The sequence below is a fragment of the Megalobrama amblycephala genome, linkage group LG7, assembly GCF_018812025.1.
Source record: "Megalobrama amblycephala isolate DHTTF-2021 linkage group LG7, ASM1881202v1, whole genome shotgun sequence".
NCBI lineage: Eukaryota > Metazoa > Chordata > Actinopteri > Cypriniformes > Xenocyprididae > Megalobrama > Megalobrama amblycephala.
Window position 1 is genome coordinate 40,223,531 of NC_063050.1, and position 17,258 is coordinate 40,240,788.

The 17,258-nt window shown below is 38.3% G+C and overlaps 1 protein-coding gene across 9 annotated transcripts in view; it reads left to right on the forward strand.

Moving 5' to 3' along the window:
* The window catches only part of pcm1 (pericentriolar material 1), a 43,444-nt gene that overhangs the window by 12,455 nt on the left and 13,731 nt on the right, over window positions 1-17,258 (forward strand). For 4 of the 9 annotated variants that reach the window (XM_048197443.1, XM_048197450.1, XM_048197447.1 and 1 more), the window contains exons 5-22: window positions 643-813; window positions 3,890-4,015; window positions 6,571-6,754; window positions 6,826-6,935; window positions 8,081-8,327; window positions 8,486-8,639; window positions 8,755-8,949; window positions 10,423-10,583; window positions 10,750-10,982; window positions 12,471-12,589; window positions 12,743-12,872; window positions 12,981-13,145; window positions 14,984-15,147; window positions 15,256-15,453; window positions 15,533-15,779; window positions 15,873-16,018; window positions 16,690-16,865; window positions 16,956-17,115. In XM_048197443.1, the coding sequence (XP_048053400.1) occupies window positions 643-813; window positions 3,890-4,015; window positions 6,571-6,754; window positions 6,826-6,935; window positions 8,081-8,327; window positions 8,486-8,639; window positions 8,755-8,949; window positions 10,423-10,583; window positions 10,750-10,982; window positions 12,471-12,589; window positions 12,743-12,872; window positions 12,981-13,145; window positions 14,984-15,147; window positions 15,256-15,453; window positions 15,533-15,779; window positions 15,873-16,018; window positions 16,690-16,865; window positions 16,956-17,115 (3,086 nt within the window). The remainder of the gene's footprint in view (window positions 1-642; window positions 814-3,889; window positions 4,016-6,570; window positions 6,755-6,825; window positions 6,936-8,080; window positions 8,328-8,485; window positions 8,640-8,754; window positions 8,950-10,422; window positions 10,584-10,749; window positions 10,983-12,470; window positions 12,590-12,742; window positions 12,873-12,980; window positions 13,146-14,983; window positions 15,148-15,255; window positions 15,454-15,532; window positions 15,780-15,872; window positions 16,019-16,689; window positions 16,866-16,955; window positions 17,116-17,258) is intronic. The other 5 variants (XM_048197446.1, XM_048197445.1, XM_048197448.1 and 2 more) reach the window with 5 other exon arrangements.

Sequence of the window (17,258 nt, forward strand, 5' to 3'; positions counted from 1 at the left end):
ACCTGAAAAGATCTGATTTGAGGAAAAAAACAGATTTGCCTGCAGTCTGAACATATTCCAAGTTTGTGCGTTTGTCAGTGGTTCCATAATTACTCTCTATTGAGAATGATTTTAGTTTGGCTTTTTCGATGCTCCGTTAACATTCTAGATTATATTTGAACTCTTTGATTTTAACCTCTACACGTCTTTTCTCCCTCATTAGTCTGAAAGCATCTAGCTTCAAGTATCATTAACGCCAACTATTATAACACTGCCTATTCCGAATAGCAAGGACATTTAAAAAAACAAAAAAACAGAAAACCAAACCTGTTTTAGAATGATCTCCTTTTTAAAATAATAAAAGTAGATGGCACAACTTCCCTGTATTCATTAGAACATTCCTCCTGTTGTTGCTGAGCAAAAACTGGAGCACAGATGTGTCAGTGAGCGCTCAGAATTTAGGCCAGTTTAAAAATATGCCACTGTCCATGTGAGAGCTCTTCCTTGGTCTCTTTCTCTGCTCTTCTCGGTCTCTCTGTGCACTTCCTTCTGTCTTTTCTGTCTATTTCTCAGTATACTTATTTTCTATTTGTTCATTTTGTTTCTTTATCAGCATTTCTGCTTGCTCCTCTTTTCACTCACGCAGCTTTTCTCTCCATTCAGGTGGTCAGTAAACTGGTGCAAATTCGTGAATACATTGGGAAGGCCACATCCATGAGAGACGACCTGGTGGAAAAGAACGATGTGCCTGCAAACGTGGAACGTCTTTCTCTCCTCATCACTCACTTGAAAGAACAGGAGAAGTCTTACCTGCGTTTTCTTCAAAAGATGCTGGTCAGTATTTCTCTCTCCAGTTTATAGGAATTTGTTATTGTTTTATGCACTTTAATGACATAACTCATTAAAATCTTAGAACTTCCATTTAAGTATGATAGTTGCCAATTAAAGGGCCGTTCACATATCGTGTCTTTTGTTCGCGCAAATTCGTTATTTCAAATGTAGGCGCGCAGCAAGCGTGCTCATAATAGGAGTGTTTTTCCAGGCGTGCCTATGCCAAGGGCGAGATGAAAACACCTCAACTTCTCAGAATGCCGCAAGTGCACCGCAGGTCATGTGACAAGAACGATCAGCTTCGGCCTTTCGGTAACAACACCGAAAGCTCAGCCGAAAAGCTGATCATAGCTGTACAGGGCGGGTTTTTATTTCTCATCTCCATAGTTGCATAGCAACGACAGATGCCACGGGAGCGCAAGCGCTTGTAGAAAGGAGGAGAAAACGGCCCAGCCGCGCTTTCCATGCGTTTTAGACGCGATATGTGAATGGCCCCTACAATATATAATTGTAGTATAAATACTATTTGTAAATTAAAAGTATGTGATCCGCTAAACTGCAACATTGTTCAAGGACTAGCGGCCACTGCTTAAATATTCAAAATAGGGCTGTCAAAGTTAATGCTTGTGATTTCTTAAGAACCCTGTTTACGTAATCTATCAGATAGAGAAATTTCGTTTGTGGTATTCAAAAAAATAAATAAATATAAATAATACAAACAGTCATTGAAGCTCAACAAGTATAACATTTCAATCAAGAGTGAAACACCTTCACACATAGATAAAGCCATCAGCACTGCAACAACATATTAGCAAAAACAAAATTAAGTCCATAAAGTTTGGGGGGAAAAATGGCAGATTTGCATAGTTGAGTTGAGTGCTTTGAGTGTAGTGTTTGCATTTCCTTAGCATTTTAATGCATTTTGACAAATATAAATCTGCTGTTTTTAAAACTGCATTTATATATTCATTTAGTAGACACTTTTATCTGAAGTGACTTGACAATATGACAAATGACTAATAAAAGTAGAAGCATGCTTAGTTTGATATTGATTTTGAGATGTTATGAGTGGAGAAAGGACATTAGGTTGTTTGGAGGAAGAGTACAGGGCAATTCAAATAAGTAAAGAGCACTGTTGCTGAAATTTGCCTTGTGCCTTCATATGCATTATTGATGTCACAATACCAAAATGACTTCAATACCATACCTGACTAAAATATCTTGATACTACTACAGAACCTATACCGAGACAAAAACACAAAACAACAGAAAAATGTATTTAACTGTTTACATTCACTTAAGACATAACTGTGTTTGTGAATACTCACCAAGATGAGCATTTTGACAGTTGTGTATTTGAGTGAATTTGAATTGCATGCTGAATGAGAAGCGTCTTTCTGTGCGCACGCTTCTGGTGTGTGATGGCACGAGTACTGAAATGAGTTCTATTTCGAGGCTTGCACTCTTTTTAATATCAAGCATGTTTAACGCTTTTTTTTTTTCTCATTCATGCATGTTTCCTTATTGCTCTAACATGTCAATAACTTTAAAGAGTTAGTTAACCCCAAAATTTTGTCATTAATTACTCACACTCATGTCGTTCCAAACCCGTAAGACTTTTGTTCGTCTTCGGAATGCAAATTAAGATCTTTTTGATGAAATCTGAGAGCATTCTGTCCCTCTGTAGACTGCCTTCACAACTGAACTTTGATGCTTCAAAAAGTTCATAAAGAGATCATAAAACGAATCCATATGAATTGAGCGGGTTAGTCCAAATTTTCTGAAGAGACTTGATCGCTTTATATGATGAACAGATTTAATTTAGGCTTTTAATGTAGGCATATACACATTGAACGGCGAACATAAAAGCTCAACAGAACCTGAATGACACAAGAACAAACCTCTTCCGGGTCTGATTTATGGCCGTCGACAGCTGCATCTCTAATGGAGATATCAATCAAGTGAGTGGAAGCAGAGCGCTGCACACACACTGCCCTGCTGTTGCACATTGATGCAACTCAGAAAATACAGCTCTTGTTAAAACATTGTCAGTCTTAAAGTACCGGTACTAGTAAAATGAGGAATCAAATTTTTTTAAAAGCCTTTCTAGTACTGGTATATCGTGCAACACTAATATACATACATATGAATGAATGTTTCACCCAAAGATGTAAATTTTGTCATTATAACTCACCCTCATGTCTAAATTTTCTGAAGATGCAAGGTTGCTTTATATGATGAACAGATTGAATTTAGGCTTTTACTCCCACATCAGTTGTGGTAAACGTAGGTGCGAGAACCAATGAGGTTCATTCTCGTGTGTTACACAGCACGTTTGAGCTTCCGGAAAAGGTTCATTCTCGCGCATCAAGCAGGTTTGGTTGATCTTCTGTTTATGTTCGCTGATCAATGTTTATATGTGAATAAAAGCCTACATTAAATCTGTTCATTATGTAAAGTGATCAAGCCTTTTTGGAAAATTTGTACTAAAATGGACTAAAATTTGGTTGGGTTTGGAACTACATGAGGGTGAGTAATTAATCACAGAATTTTCATTTTGGGGTGTATTAACCCTTTAAGTGACTTCCACACAAATTTGTTGAAACCAATAATTGCACATATTATAATTTTCTCTCTTTAAAATTAATGCATTGACACATTAACCAATGAAAAGAATAAAATTAATTTCAGACCTGTTGTCAGGCTGCACAAAACTGGTCAGCAGTCTGTCAATAACCTGAATCATGCTACAGATATGCAGTGTTAGGCTTTGTTCTTAGTGGCACAGGCTTGATTAATGTAGAGCCCAAATCTAGGGCAACATGTCGTCTTTCTTCCCCTCAGCTTGTTTTTGCTCTTCAGTGTGACCTTTCTTGCAGTTGTGCATATGTTAATGTTTTTGAGTGTAAAGCACAATGAAAAAAGCCTTATTTCCAGATCCTTTGTATTAAGCAGTTGCCTTTGTCCGATTCAGTTTACATTTCTGTATAAATACTCAAATGTAGCAGTATTAGCAAGTGTCTGCAACTTCTAAAGTGGGTCTGTTCTGAGCCCTGCCCCTCCTCCCTACGCTCTACAGGCGAGGGAAAATGAGGATGAGGATGATGATGAAGTTGCCACGGTGGATTCTGCAGTGGGTTCAGGCTCGGTGGCCGAGAGCATGTCTCTGAACTTGGAGCCGCGCTCTGAAGCCTCCAGTGCCACTGTGAGTACTCACAAAGACCCTTCTCTCCTCTTGATGCCTGAACTGAACATTGATCAGGATGTACCGGGCATGCAAGGTGGAATTTAGAGCTCATGCTTTGTAAACATAGCTGGCTACTTGGATTGCTGCTTCCTCTGAATAGATGGGAGCTTTGTTTGTTTATTATTCATTTAGCTTGTTTTACCTGTTCTTCTAGTTTGTCATTGAATGTCAAGCAAGTTGGTGTAATGTCTTACAGAATTAACCCTTTTTCCTGGGATTTCTTTTGTTGTTGTTGTTTGAATTAATGGCTGATTGTAACATTTATGTAACAGCTTGACCAGATGACCAAGATAAGTGATGATACTTTGATTGTCATTTTAAAATGAGTTTTGTTGAGATATAGCAGATTGCAGGAAGAAATTTGATGCCGACTCACTTCCATGAAACTGCTAAATGATGATGAAACATAATGCAACTCAACAGGTTCTGTTTGTAAGATGATGCCCTTCTCCTTTCATTTTATTCTTCAGTTAGTTGATCCCATTCTCAAATGCCTATTGGCTGGTCAACTGCTGCAGGTAGTGGACAGTCTAATAATGTGTTCAGGAACATAAGTGTACTTATAGACTTAATCTAAGGATAAAGCAAGGAAAAGGGAGCTTAATTACTTGTCCATGAACAACTATTTTGGGCTTCAGTGCTTAGAGAAAAGATGATTCTGTAGATTTATAACTGCTTCATTTGTCTTTAAATTGTGTGATGTGGTTGTGTACACACTTTTTCCTGGCACAAGTTAATAAAATAAAACGTTTTCTTTTAAGAAAAATGTTTCAATTTAAAATATTAGCTGGAAATAAAGTGGATATAATTTTATTTGATGGGTCAGGATGACCCATTTTTGCTGCAAAATATTGATCCTAAAGCCACCTTTCCACTACACATGACAAACCACAGCCGATGGACCGGAAGTCATTCATTTGCTATAGAGAGTCACACAGGGGCTGCTTGGGGTGCCGACAATCTACGGATGCAGAATTGGATGCACGAAATAGATGCTTAACAATTAAATGTCTGTTTCCACCACTGATTTTGACCCTCCAAAACCATTTTGTCCTGAAACTGAAAATAGCTGTTTCGGCTGATAATTTTCGGTATCCAAAATTTCGGTGCTTCCTTTGTAAATAGCACTCTTACTTTTATAAAGCTGCACTGAACGCCAATTCCACTGAATCTTTCTTTGTTTATCAGACCATTGACTTTGTACCACCTTAACAAGCCTGACATAGAAGTTCCTCGGCATAGGAATCACCTCTTCAGTGGATGGAATCACAAAGCTGCTATTGTAAACGTGCCAGTCCGCTGTTGTGTTCCGGCAGAAGACGTACAAGAAGCTGAGCTTGCCTTAAAAGAGTTCAGCAGCCACTGATTTTATATTGTTTAAACAAAGCATCACTGAAATATTTACATTTTTGATTGTTTATTCAAATTAAAAGTGATGTTCTGATCTGTTATTCTGTTACTGTTATATTTTTCAAAAGCCCCTTTGTCGCATACAGTCTTTACTACTAAATTACTGTTAAGAGATCATGTGTGAACAGGACATTTTCAAAAATACCAGTAAATTGGTTCTGGCAATTTACTGGTATGAGAAGTTGTAACATCACCACTAAATTATGATACTGTGTTAATAAAGAATGAAGATTACTGGTATGGGCACATAAAAAGTCAGAACTCGTTGACGTGTAAGAAGTCTGCTTTGGGCCAATCATGAAGTTCTTATGGAGATGACATGATTACTTTGCACTGTTTACAGTAAGTTCCGGTGCTTTTTAATAGTTTTTCTATGAAAATATGCGCTAGATGGACATCTTAGACCGTTGTGACACATCTCGCAGCTTTTTCAGCGTGTCTCCTTAGAGACCCAAAATGTTATCAAATTGAACAGAATGAAACTAATGCACTTCTCATGTGGTGAATGAAGACAACAGTGCAGTGTTTAAAGTTTATTTCCAATGACTGACATCACAGAATTTACTGTTATTTTGGTGCTGATGTGTGAGTGGTCTCTTAATGGTAAAAAAAACAGAACATTGCTTGTGTGAGCATTATATTTGTGTATTTACGATAAAGTCATTCTGCTAATTTTACGGTAATTTCCCGGGATTACTGTGTGAAAGGGGCTAATGATTCAACGTTTTTGCAAAGTGAAACTATTGGATGTTTTCATTGCAGGTTGTTTCAATTAAAAAAATCTTTCCTTTTTTATAAATTTTAAATTTTTTGTGAAATTATTTAGAAGGGGTTGGGGGAGATTTATTAAAGGTTTAAAGGGGGTGCTTGACCAAAAAAGTTTGAGAACCACTGAGCTAATGTAGGATAGGGTAAGTGACAGTTGCATCAGCTGTCCTGAAACTCTTTCACATTGGCCCTTGGCCAGCAATGATCCTTATTGTTGAGCCCGGACCTTAGCTGATTGTAATGACAACCTGCAACCTCAACATGTTGTTGCTATTGCAAAGTTCCATAGGTTGATACTAGTATTTGTCCTAATGATATATTTGTCTCCTTCTCAGGGCCGTGGGGTGTGTGTAGAGCAGAAAGAAGAGCTAGAGAACATGCGAAAGCAGCATGACCTATTAAAAAAGATGCTGGAACAGCAGGAGCAGCTCAGAGCACTGCAAGGCCGTCAGGCTGCGCTACTGGCCATGCAGCAAAGTGCTGAACAAGCCATAGCAGTGATGGACGACAATGGTGCGGGTAATGTTTACTTTATGTTTCTGGAAGTAAGAATCATTTCTGTATTTATTGACATTGTATATGTATTACAGTTGTTACAGAGACAACTGGAAGTGTGTCTGGCAGGAGCATAACCTCAGAGCTCAATGATGAACTTAATGATCTTATCCAGCGCTTCCATAATCAACTGCATGATTCTCAGGTACACGCACACCTAACCAGCCAAATTATTATATATAAATGTATTTGTAGTTTGTTCATTGGAATATAGCAGACAAAACACTAGGATTTATATTAAAGCATATTCTATACTGTATATATTAGTGCTGTCAATCGATTTAAAAAAAAATTAATTAGTAGCACGTTTTTCTGTAATTAATCGCACCCAACATTAAAGCTTTTAATATATTTTTTTATATTGTAATGCTTCACATTGAATATCCAAAATAATGTAGGAATGACATAAAGACATTATATTATAAATATTTGTTTAAAGGGTTAGTTCACCCAAAAATTAAAATTCTGTCATTTATTACTTACCCTCATGCCGTTCCACACCTGTAAGACCTTCGTTAATGTTCGGAACACAAATTAAGATATTTTAGTTGAAATGGCTCCGTGAGGCCTCCATAAGGAGCAATGACACTTCCTCTCTCAAGATCCATAAAGGAACTAAAAACATATTTAAATCAGTTCATGTGAGCACAGTGGTTCAATATTAATATTATAAAGCAACGAGAATATTTTTGGCGCGCCAAAAAAACCAAAATAACGACTTATTTAGTGATGGCCAATTTCAAAACACTGCTTCAGGAAGCATCGGAGCAAAAATCTTTTTTCTAAGCACTATGAATGAAGGCCAATATCACTGATGCTAATACTGATAATGATGTCTCTATTAAATGGATTTTTTCCCCCTTAATTTTAGCTATTAATTATAGCCATTCAACATTAAAGTATAATTGAAATGACGAATTTTAATATTGAATAGGCTTTAAAAAATATAACAATTTTTAATTTGAGTGAACTTCAAACAATCTTCACATAAACCCATTGTATTATGTCACATTTAGCTTTGCCTTTAATATATCAGGGCTTAACGCTAAGGTTTTTTCTACATTTTTACATTTTGCCATCTAGAAGTGAAAGCAATTGTTGAATGACTCGCATGTAGGTTGGTTTCGTTCTTTGTACAGACAAAAGTTCTGTTATTCTAACCAAATACAACTGCATCAGATGACGTAGTATTTGAAAACGTAGTACTTTGTCTGTGACACTTTAAAAAAGTTGTCACTGTTCCTGCATTAAACAAAATCTAACTACTAAATTTATATTTCTCTCTTTCAGTCTCAGACGGTCCCTGACAACAGACGACAGGCAGAATGTCTCTCTCTTTCAAGAGAGGTGTGCCGATCACGCACTACCCATAATTCACGGGGTCAGTTGCCCTCCTCTGCCCCACTAACTACTGCATCAACCTCCACAAGTGCTAAACTTACCAAACTACAGGAGCTACAGGACAAAAAGCAGACCATGGACAAGATCCTCCAGGAACTTCACTCCCTTAGAGACCAGACCCTCAACAACAGTTCCTGTAAGACCCCCCCCCCACACACACACACACACACCTTCCCCTTTAGATGATCTCAATTGAACATTTTTGCAAAATAGTTGGTGTTGAATTAGATGCTTCTGTTGCAGTTGTGTGAAATGTACTGTTATTGGTTAAATACGGTGTTTGTGTTTCTTCAGGTCAGAGTGTCAGTCAACGAGGTGCGCGCATGGGCATGTCAGAGCGTCCCTCAGTATTGGGCAGAGAGGGAAATGGCCCACGTCCAGTGAGGCAGGACTCTTCCTCCTCTTATACACAGATAGATGAAAACAGCCACCCTGCTGACAAACTCAGGTCTCTCTATTCATCTCATTAAATATCACTTCGATGCATGTACCCAAACAATGTCATTTATTTTTAGGTTTTAGTGGTTCACTGTTTTTGTTGTATGGTTTGTCACTCAATGCAGGAAACTGAAGGAGGTACATAAGCGTTTGAATGAACTAAGAGAGCTTGTTCAGTATTATGAACAGACATCAGATATGGTGGTGGACACAGTAAACGAGAATGTGAAGGAGGATGATGAGGGAACAGAGGACGGTTCACTCTTTGAAGCCATGTTTGATTCAGAACAGGAGAACCATGAACCAGTCACCAACATCAGGTACAGATTATAGTCACTTCATTTCTTAAGTAGTTCATTTTTGTGTTGTAGTGGAACTCCTATAATGTGGAGTTTCTTGTTTTCATTGATGTTCAGGGTTCAGTACAAAAATTGTGTTCGGTAATCAAAGTTTGATGGGCAAGATAGACAAAATACACACTGTTGCGAAAGTATTAGCCACAAAACATTACATTATATTTGTTAAAGGTGCTAAAGAGGATCTTTTCGTCGACTGAGAAACCAAACACTGTTAGTGAGTTTTTGAAATGAGCGCATGCGTAAGAACAACCCCCCTCCTTCACAGCTCATTTCGAGGGAGCGCCTCCCAAAACTCGTGCACGAGTATTGGAACACGAGTGTTTATCACCAGCATTCGCTGTGTCGTGTTAGTGGATTCATTATGTCGGACTCACCGCAGGTAACTCATAATCTGCAGTTGTTACTCCTGTTTCCTGACAAAAACAGTGCATGCGGCACCTGTGGAGTGTGGAAAGTTACTGGAGCGCGCAGCCGCACACGTCTCTCACAAGGAACGTCATGGCAGTGATTGACAAGCCAGAGAGCCAATCCGCGCACGTCTTTCACAAGGAATGTAATGGCAGTGATTGACAAGCCAGAGGGCCAATCGTTTACGCGATTGGCTGATGTTTTTAAGGCCCTACCTCGTGCTCAGATGATGTATATTTAATATTATTCCTTTCAGTGCACCTAATAAATAGTCTTTTATCACTTAGTAAAGACAGTTTCAAGTAATATTGCAAAAATGTATAAAACAAAACATCCTCTTTAGCACCTTTAACATGAGACTAGTGCGTAAGAATTCCTGCTGTTGGCAAATGATGGTAAACTCTTTAGAATGATCCACTCAAGCATACCAGAAAGTGTGTCTTGTAGGGCTAGGTTGACATTAAATGATATTAAAAACTTTGTATATAACTTTATTTTAGTATTGATTATCATATCTGAAATAAAATAGCAATTGAATCTATTAGCTTGTACTGTTGTTAATTTTAAACTTTTAATAAAATATCAACTAGGCTTGCTGCTGTAGTCTGTGTTACATGGTTTTTGGCATTACACTAATTGCATTACTTAACCACCGTGGCACTGCCCCCCTGTCGTTGTGCTTTTTTTATAGGAATAAAAACCATTTAGTTCAGTTGGACAAAGAACGCTACAGTTAAAAACTGAAAGCATCTGAGGTGCAGCACAGTGCAGCAGGAGTCAGATTTCACTTATCATGGAATTGAAACAATATGAAATTGAAACCAGAATAATATCGACTCAAGATCTTGTGAATCTAAGTTAAAACGATTCATAACATCTGTCATCTATGTGATTTAGAGGCTGCACACACGTTGCCTCTACTTCTGTGAGGATTGTGCTGTTGAAGGAACTTGAAGAAAACTGGTTGCTTTTCAGCTGTTAATTGAGGGCAAATTAGAAATAACTTTTTTTTTTTTTTTTTTGTAGAAATCCAGCCCAACCACAGACTCCAAGTAACTGGATGGACATGAACAGTTTGACGAAGGCACACAGTGCCTCCAATAATAGAGATGGCCGTCTGAACACAGAATGTGAAATCAATAACCGCTCAGCAGCCAACCTCCGTCTCAACATCTCTTCAGTCATAGGTCAGACCTCACACTCTTTCACATCCAGAAATATCACTGTTGTGCAATTTCTGTCAACTCTTTATAAAGACTTTTAAGCTGAAATTAAAAGCATGCTGTGCTAACAAAGCTGTTCAGAAACAATTAACATTAGCTATTTCTTTTATTTGCATTGTGATCACTTCAGAATGCCAGTACAACCGGGACAGGCCTTATGTTGGAGTTAAAGATGAGGATGATGAGGCACTGGAGGATGATGATGGTGATGGAGCAAGAGGAGGAGGCAGAGACAGTGACGGTTCAGGGTCCAGTCGTAGAAGCAGTCTAGGTGGTGATGCAGATTATGCTCAGAAAGTTCATCGTCTTCAAACAGCCAAACAGAAACTCAGACAACTCCAAGAACTGGTGGCTATGGTGCAGGTGAGGGTCTGGTGCCGTGAGGGTGATTTAAGATTCTGGTCATTCATAATTCAAATATATAGTTTGAGTGAAGCTTGTACAAGGAAGCTCTTTTTTCAGGAACTCAATCTCCTGCCTGCCTTTTCTTTATTGTGCAGGGTTTTTCCTGCATAGAGAATTATGAGGCGGCCACCTCCGTCAAATTTCGTGCCACCTCTGGCTGTCGACTGTTGACAAAACTCAGTCACATGCTCAGATACCCCCTTACCACGGTTCCATTGTGGCTTCCCGGCCTGTGTTCATTCTCGAACCGTTCCGTCCATCCCCACTGCAGAAAATGGGGATCCATGCCGAAAATATCGCTTTCACTCCGGCGCTACAACTTGCTGGCCTCAAACGGAGCCGCTCAGGACATTCTGTGAGAGCGCACGAAAGTGATGCATGGCTCGCGTTATATCTGCATCAGATAATCCACGGGTCGGGCCGGCTAAGTAATACAAAATAACATTCAAAGTAATTGCGGGTGGGTCATGGGTGGATGAGAGATAAATCATTAATGTGTTAATTTTAATAAAGACACGGAGCTCTCATTTGGTAAAACGCAAGGAATATACCTCCTAGTGGTAATTATACACAAACACAAAGGAAAAACCCCAATGAGATATTGCTTAAAAACTTAACAGCTTTAACAAAAAATATACACAAGCTTAACAGAAATTATTCTGATAAGAGTGTTTTTTCAACAATGATGTAATGAAATGGTGACAATTTTAGTTAATTTTAGGGAGTAAAACCTGTGTTTATGGGCTATTAAGGAAATGTAATTATGCCAAAGAAGAACTTTTATTTTAGATATTTATTTAAAAGCAGCCTACTTAAGTGTCGTATGTTATTATATCATGCTTAACACTGAGAATTTCAATAATTATTTTGTGATGATCAGGTGCAGATATCTAAATCAGAGAATATCGTAGGTTTGGAGAGTTGGCGGGTGGATGATTTATTTTTAAGAGCAGATTTGGGTGATGTTAGAGCTGGTCCGCACATCTCTAGTACACAAGCCCTATAGAGTCCCTTTTAAAGTTCAGGTAAAAGACTTTTTCTTTGTTCAGTTTGCACACTGCACATGGGTTGGAGCTCTTAATTTGGAGCTCTTAATTTTGAACTCTCAAAGTGCACCAGATTAATGAATTTATCCTTAAAATGTACAAGATTTTCTTACGGGGGAGCATGCCTCCAGACCCCCTTTATAGGGACAGAGGTACAACCACCACAGAGAAAACACAATCCTGTGGGAAACACTGTGTATATATGTATATAATCTCATAATATAAATCGTATTCTCTTAATATTAAAATACCTAAAATATGTGCTTGTAAAAGTGTTTTTTACTGCCGTGATCAGGATTTTACCACCTCCGCCTCATTTTGAGCCAGGAAAAGCCCTGTTGTGCTTTCTTTTGTCAACCTGTTGAAGACTTTTTCTCTAAGTCTGTTAATGTTACTGTAGAGTGATGATACAGATGGTACTACAGCTAATGAAGATGACGGTTTGAAGCAACAACCCAATAACACCCGAGCAACAACTCCCAAAGCCCAGAGAGATATAGCCCTCTCTGATAAGGCCAGGTTAGTGTTTGTGCCCCTTATATGGAAACGGGGTATGTACTTGTATTTTCAGTTCACATTGTGTTGTGTGAGAACATGCTGCAGCATGATATTAAACAAAGTTTAATGCAAAGTGACCTGTGTGAATCAGCTTTTATAATGTTTGTTTTACAGAGAGAAATTATATGAAGAGAAACTCAAGCAGCAGCAGCAGGAACTAAAGCAGCTCCATGAAGAGAGACAGAGACTGATGGAGATTCAGGGCAAGATACAAGACTTGCAGTGGGCCTGCCCTGATCTTCAGGTACTTCACATATATACACTTATGATTTACAGTATGTTATTATTATGAGCTGCAAAACTGCAGAGACTGACTTTTATGATAACATTTTCTTAAATCACGATGTGTCAGTCATCTGTGAGCAGTAGTGCCAGTGGTCAGATGAGGAGGAAGATTCCTGCAGCAGCGTCTACTCCCGCTCCTGTACCGTTACACTCTTCTTCCTCAGCTAAAGCCAACACTAGTGGCCTCAAACCCACCACTGAACCTCCTCCAGTCACTGTCACTGACAATGAGGTTAGTGTGGAATCCAAATAACAATTTTGCTTCCTTTATAAATCAGGTAGGGTTTTAAAGGGATAGATCACTCAACAATTAAAATTGTCATCATTTACTCACCCTGTTGTTCCAAATCCATGAGACTTTCATTCGTCTTTGAAACACAAATGAAAATATTTTTAATGAAACTTGAGAGATTTCTATCCCTTCCTTTGAAAGTCCATTCCACCAAAACTTAGACTTCAAAAAGTTCATAAAGAAACCGTAAAAGTAATCCATTTGAATTTAGCAGCTTAATCCAAGTCTTCTGAAAAGACATAATCACTATATGATGAACAGAGTTAGGTTAGGCTTTTTCTCTCATGTAAACATCGATCAACATACATTAAAGGTGCCCTTGAATGAAAAATTGAATTTATCTTGGCATAGTTAAATAACAAGAGTTCAGTACATGGAAATGACATACAGTGAGTCTCAAACTCCATTGTTTCCTCATTCTTATATAAATCTCATTTGTTTAAAAGACCTCCGAAGTACAGGCGAATCTCAACATAACACCGACGTAACGTAACAGTTACGTAACAGTCGGGGTGTACGCCCCCAATATTTGCATATGCCAGCCCATGTTCCCAACATTATGAAAGGCATTACACAAGGGCAGGCAGTAACGTCTGGAGCAGCACAGCCAAATCATCAGACTAGGTAACGTTAAGCAAGCAAGAACAATAGCGAAAAATGGCAGATGGAGCGATAATAACTGACATGATCCATGATATCATGATATTTTTAGTGATATGTGTAAACTGTCTTTCTAAATGTTTCATTAGCATGTTGCTAATGTACTGTTAAATGTGGTTGACGTTACCATCGTTTCTTACTGTATTCACGGAGACAAGAGCCATCGCTATTTTCATTTTTAAACACTTGCAGTCTGTATAATTCATAAACACAACTTCATCCTTTATAAATCTCTCCAACAGTGTAGCATTAGCCGTTAGCCACGGAGCACAGCCTTAAATTCATTCAGAATCAAATGTAAACAATATAACAGTATACAATACTCGCATAATCCGACGCATGCATGCCGCATGCATGACGAACACTTTGTAAAGATCCATTTGAGGGTTATATTAACTGTGTAAACTTTGTTTAGGCACTGTTTAAGGCAAGCATGAGCTCCGTGGGCTGGGAGCGTCAGCATTTAAAGGGGCCGCACAGCATAAATCGGCTCATATTTAATGATGCCCCAAAATAGGCAGTTAAAAAAATTAATTAAAAAAAATCTATGGGGTATTTTGAGCTGAAACTTCAGACACATTCAGGGGACACCTTAGACTTATATTACTTGTAAAAAAAAACGTTCGATGGCACCTTTAAATGTGATCAGTGGCAGCTCAACTGTATGTGACATGTGAGAGCGTACCTCATTGGTTATCGCCTGCCAAGCAAGCGCATTTGAGCTTCTGCTTACTATATTTATATTTAGTACAAAATCTTGCAGGTTTCTTGAAAATATCTTCATTTGTATACTGAAGATAAACAAAAGTCTTATGAATTTTCCCTTTTGGGTGAATTATCCCTAAAGGGACTTTAAGATTTATTTAATGAAGTGTCTTTTTTTTAAGTTAGAGTTAGAGACTATAGTAAGCCATTGTAGGTTAATTTCCTTGACAAAAGGTAACTGCTGTGTCTGTGGCACTGCTAAAGCATTGCTTTGAGTGAGCAAATGTAATGACATTTGCTAAACCAATGGATTGCGTTAAGGGTGGGACTGTCTGTTTGCAGACCAAGGTTTGATTATAGCACTTCTGTGTTGCAACATCTAATAATTTTGTATTTGTGTATTTTTATAATAGCTGTGGTCGGAGATGCGAAGGCATCAGATCTTGCGTGAGGAGTTGAGGCAGAGGCGAAAACATTTGGAGAGTCTGATGGCAGAACAGCAGAGGAGAAGCACACTTACAGACTCTCCATTCAGGAGCGACACACATGAGACCCAGTCCTTCAGTCGTGATGAAAAGTAAGGCATGGCCCTGATAGCTTATAGCTCATTTCAGAAGATGTTCTATATATGAGCTGCAAAGATTGAATTTGTTGTCAGGCGTGATAATCCTCATTTTTCTGTCAGAACTGTGGCCACCTGGGGAGGTTCGACACAGTGTCCCCTTGGTGATGATGATGATGATGATTACTCATCTGAGGTGGGGGCTGAGGAAGAAGATGATGATGATGAACATGATGAGGGAGAGGAGTCCAGTTCCACCGATGAGCTGCATGCTTGCTCCACCCAAAAACAGCGTAACTACAGCAGGAATAACAGAGATGGGTAAACACACAGGCACATACTAGAGTTTGTCTAGACATCAAACCCAATCCATTATTAACTGTCTTTTCATTTTGCACAGTCTGAAAGTTCACAGGGAAGTTAATGGTAGTCCCCCCCGTGGATCAAGGGGTCACCCTCGTCAGCAGCCGCAGAATGAGAGAGGTAGTTCCAGCAGAGCTAAGCGGCAGGAGAACCTGCGATGGGCGGCTGATCTGTCTCTCTCTGAGGGCGCTGCACCAGCACACTGGCAAGAACAGATCACACACCTCCAGAAACAACTCAACTTCAGCACTACCATGTGCCAAACTTTGCTACAGGACCAACAGGTCTGAGAGTGTATAACATTTTTTTTTCTTTTCCGTTCTTTCACTTTTTTCCTACTCGCTAACAGCTTTTTTTTTTTCTTATCTCATCTCTAGACTCTTTCATACATGCTGCAAGCTCTGCTCACAGGTCCCTATGGTGTTGTGCCCAATAATGTGACCTCTCCTCAGGTCCCTCTCATCATGCACCAACTAAACCAGTGTTACACACAGCTGGCTTGGCAACAGAACAATGTCAATCGGTATGTCTTTAGATTTCTTTAGAAAAATATCAATGTGAAAAAGTATTTAAGTCAGGTTTTAAGCATGAAGAATGAGGCATTTACTGTAGATGCACTACCGTTCAGGAGTTTGGATTCAGATTTTTTTTAATGCTTTTGAAAGAATTCTCTTACTAAGTCTGCATTTATTTGTTATAAACAAAAATAAAAACGGTAGTATTGTGAAATATGATTACAATCTAAAATAACTGTTATAATAACTTTCTTATTATCAGTGTTGAAAACAGATGTGCTGTTTCATTTTTTGTGGAAGCTGGATTTCTTGGATTCTTTGATTAATAGAAAGCTCAAAAGAACAGTATTTGTTTTTTTTTGCAACATTGTGTCATTACTGTCACTTTTTAATAATTGAATGCATCCTTGCTGAATAAGTCAACTGTCTTGGCTGTAAAGTCAACTAAATGATCTTGCTTAAAATACAAAAAGGAATAGAAACCTAAAAAGTGTCATTACTGTTACTTTTTAACAATTTAAAGTATCCTTGCTGAATAAGTATTAATTACTTTAAAAAAAAAATCTTACTGCTCTCAAACATTTGAATGGTATTGAAGGTCTAAACATTTTTAATTTAAAACAAGCTTTTGTTTCACTTGTCACAACTTTTAAAATGTGTTTTGTTTTATTCCTGGCAGGTTGAAACAGGTTCTTAATGATCTCTTGCGGCAGCAGCAGAGTCAGTCATTTTCAGGACAACAGCAGCATCAAAATGTTGCACGTGATTCTGCATCTCCTTCTCTTTTCCTAAATTACCCACCTGTCAATACGCTCAATATGCCTGGACTCCCAAACTTCTCCCCTTTCCCAAATGGTAAGTCTATTATCTATCTGTTATTCCCTTATTATATTTAAATTAACTTCTAACCTAAAACTTTCATTCTCTCTTCTTTCCTGTATTTAGGCTTTAATTTCAGTCCCATGTTTCCCTCCTCAGTAGGAGATTTCCAGCAGAACCAGGCTGGTTCAGATCAACAGCATGATCCAAACATATCCGTCAAAACGGAATACATGAGTTTCCCCCCTCCACTACAGAGATCTCCACTCAATAACACAGAGAAAAGGTACAAACGTGTCTGTATTTTGGATTAAAATAATATAATCTTGATGATTATATCAATTACAGTCAGGTGAAAATTTAAGAATGACCTGTTTTAAAAATTGGTTAGCTGTAAAGTCAACTAAATGATCTTGCTTAAAATACAAA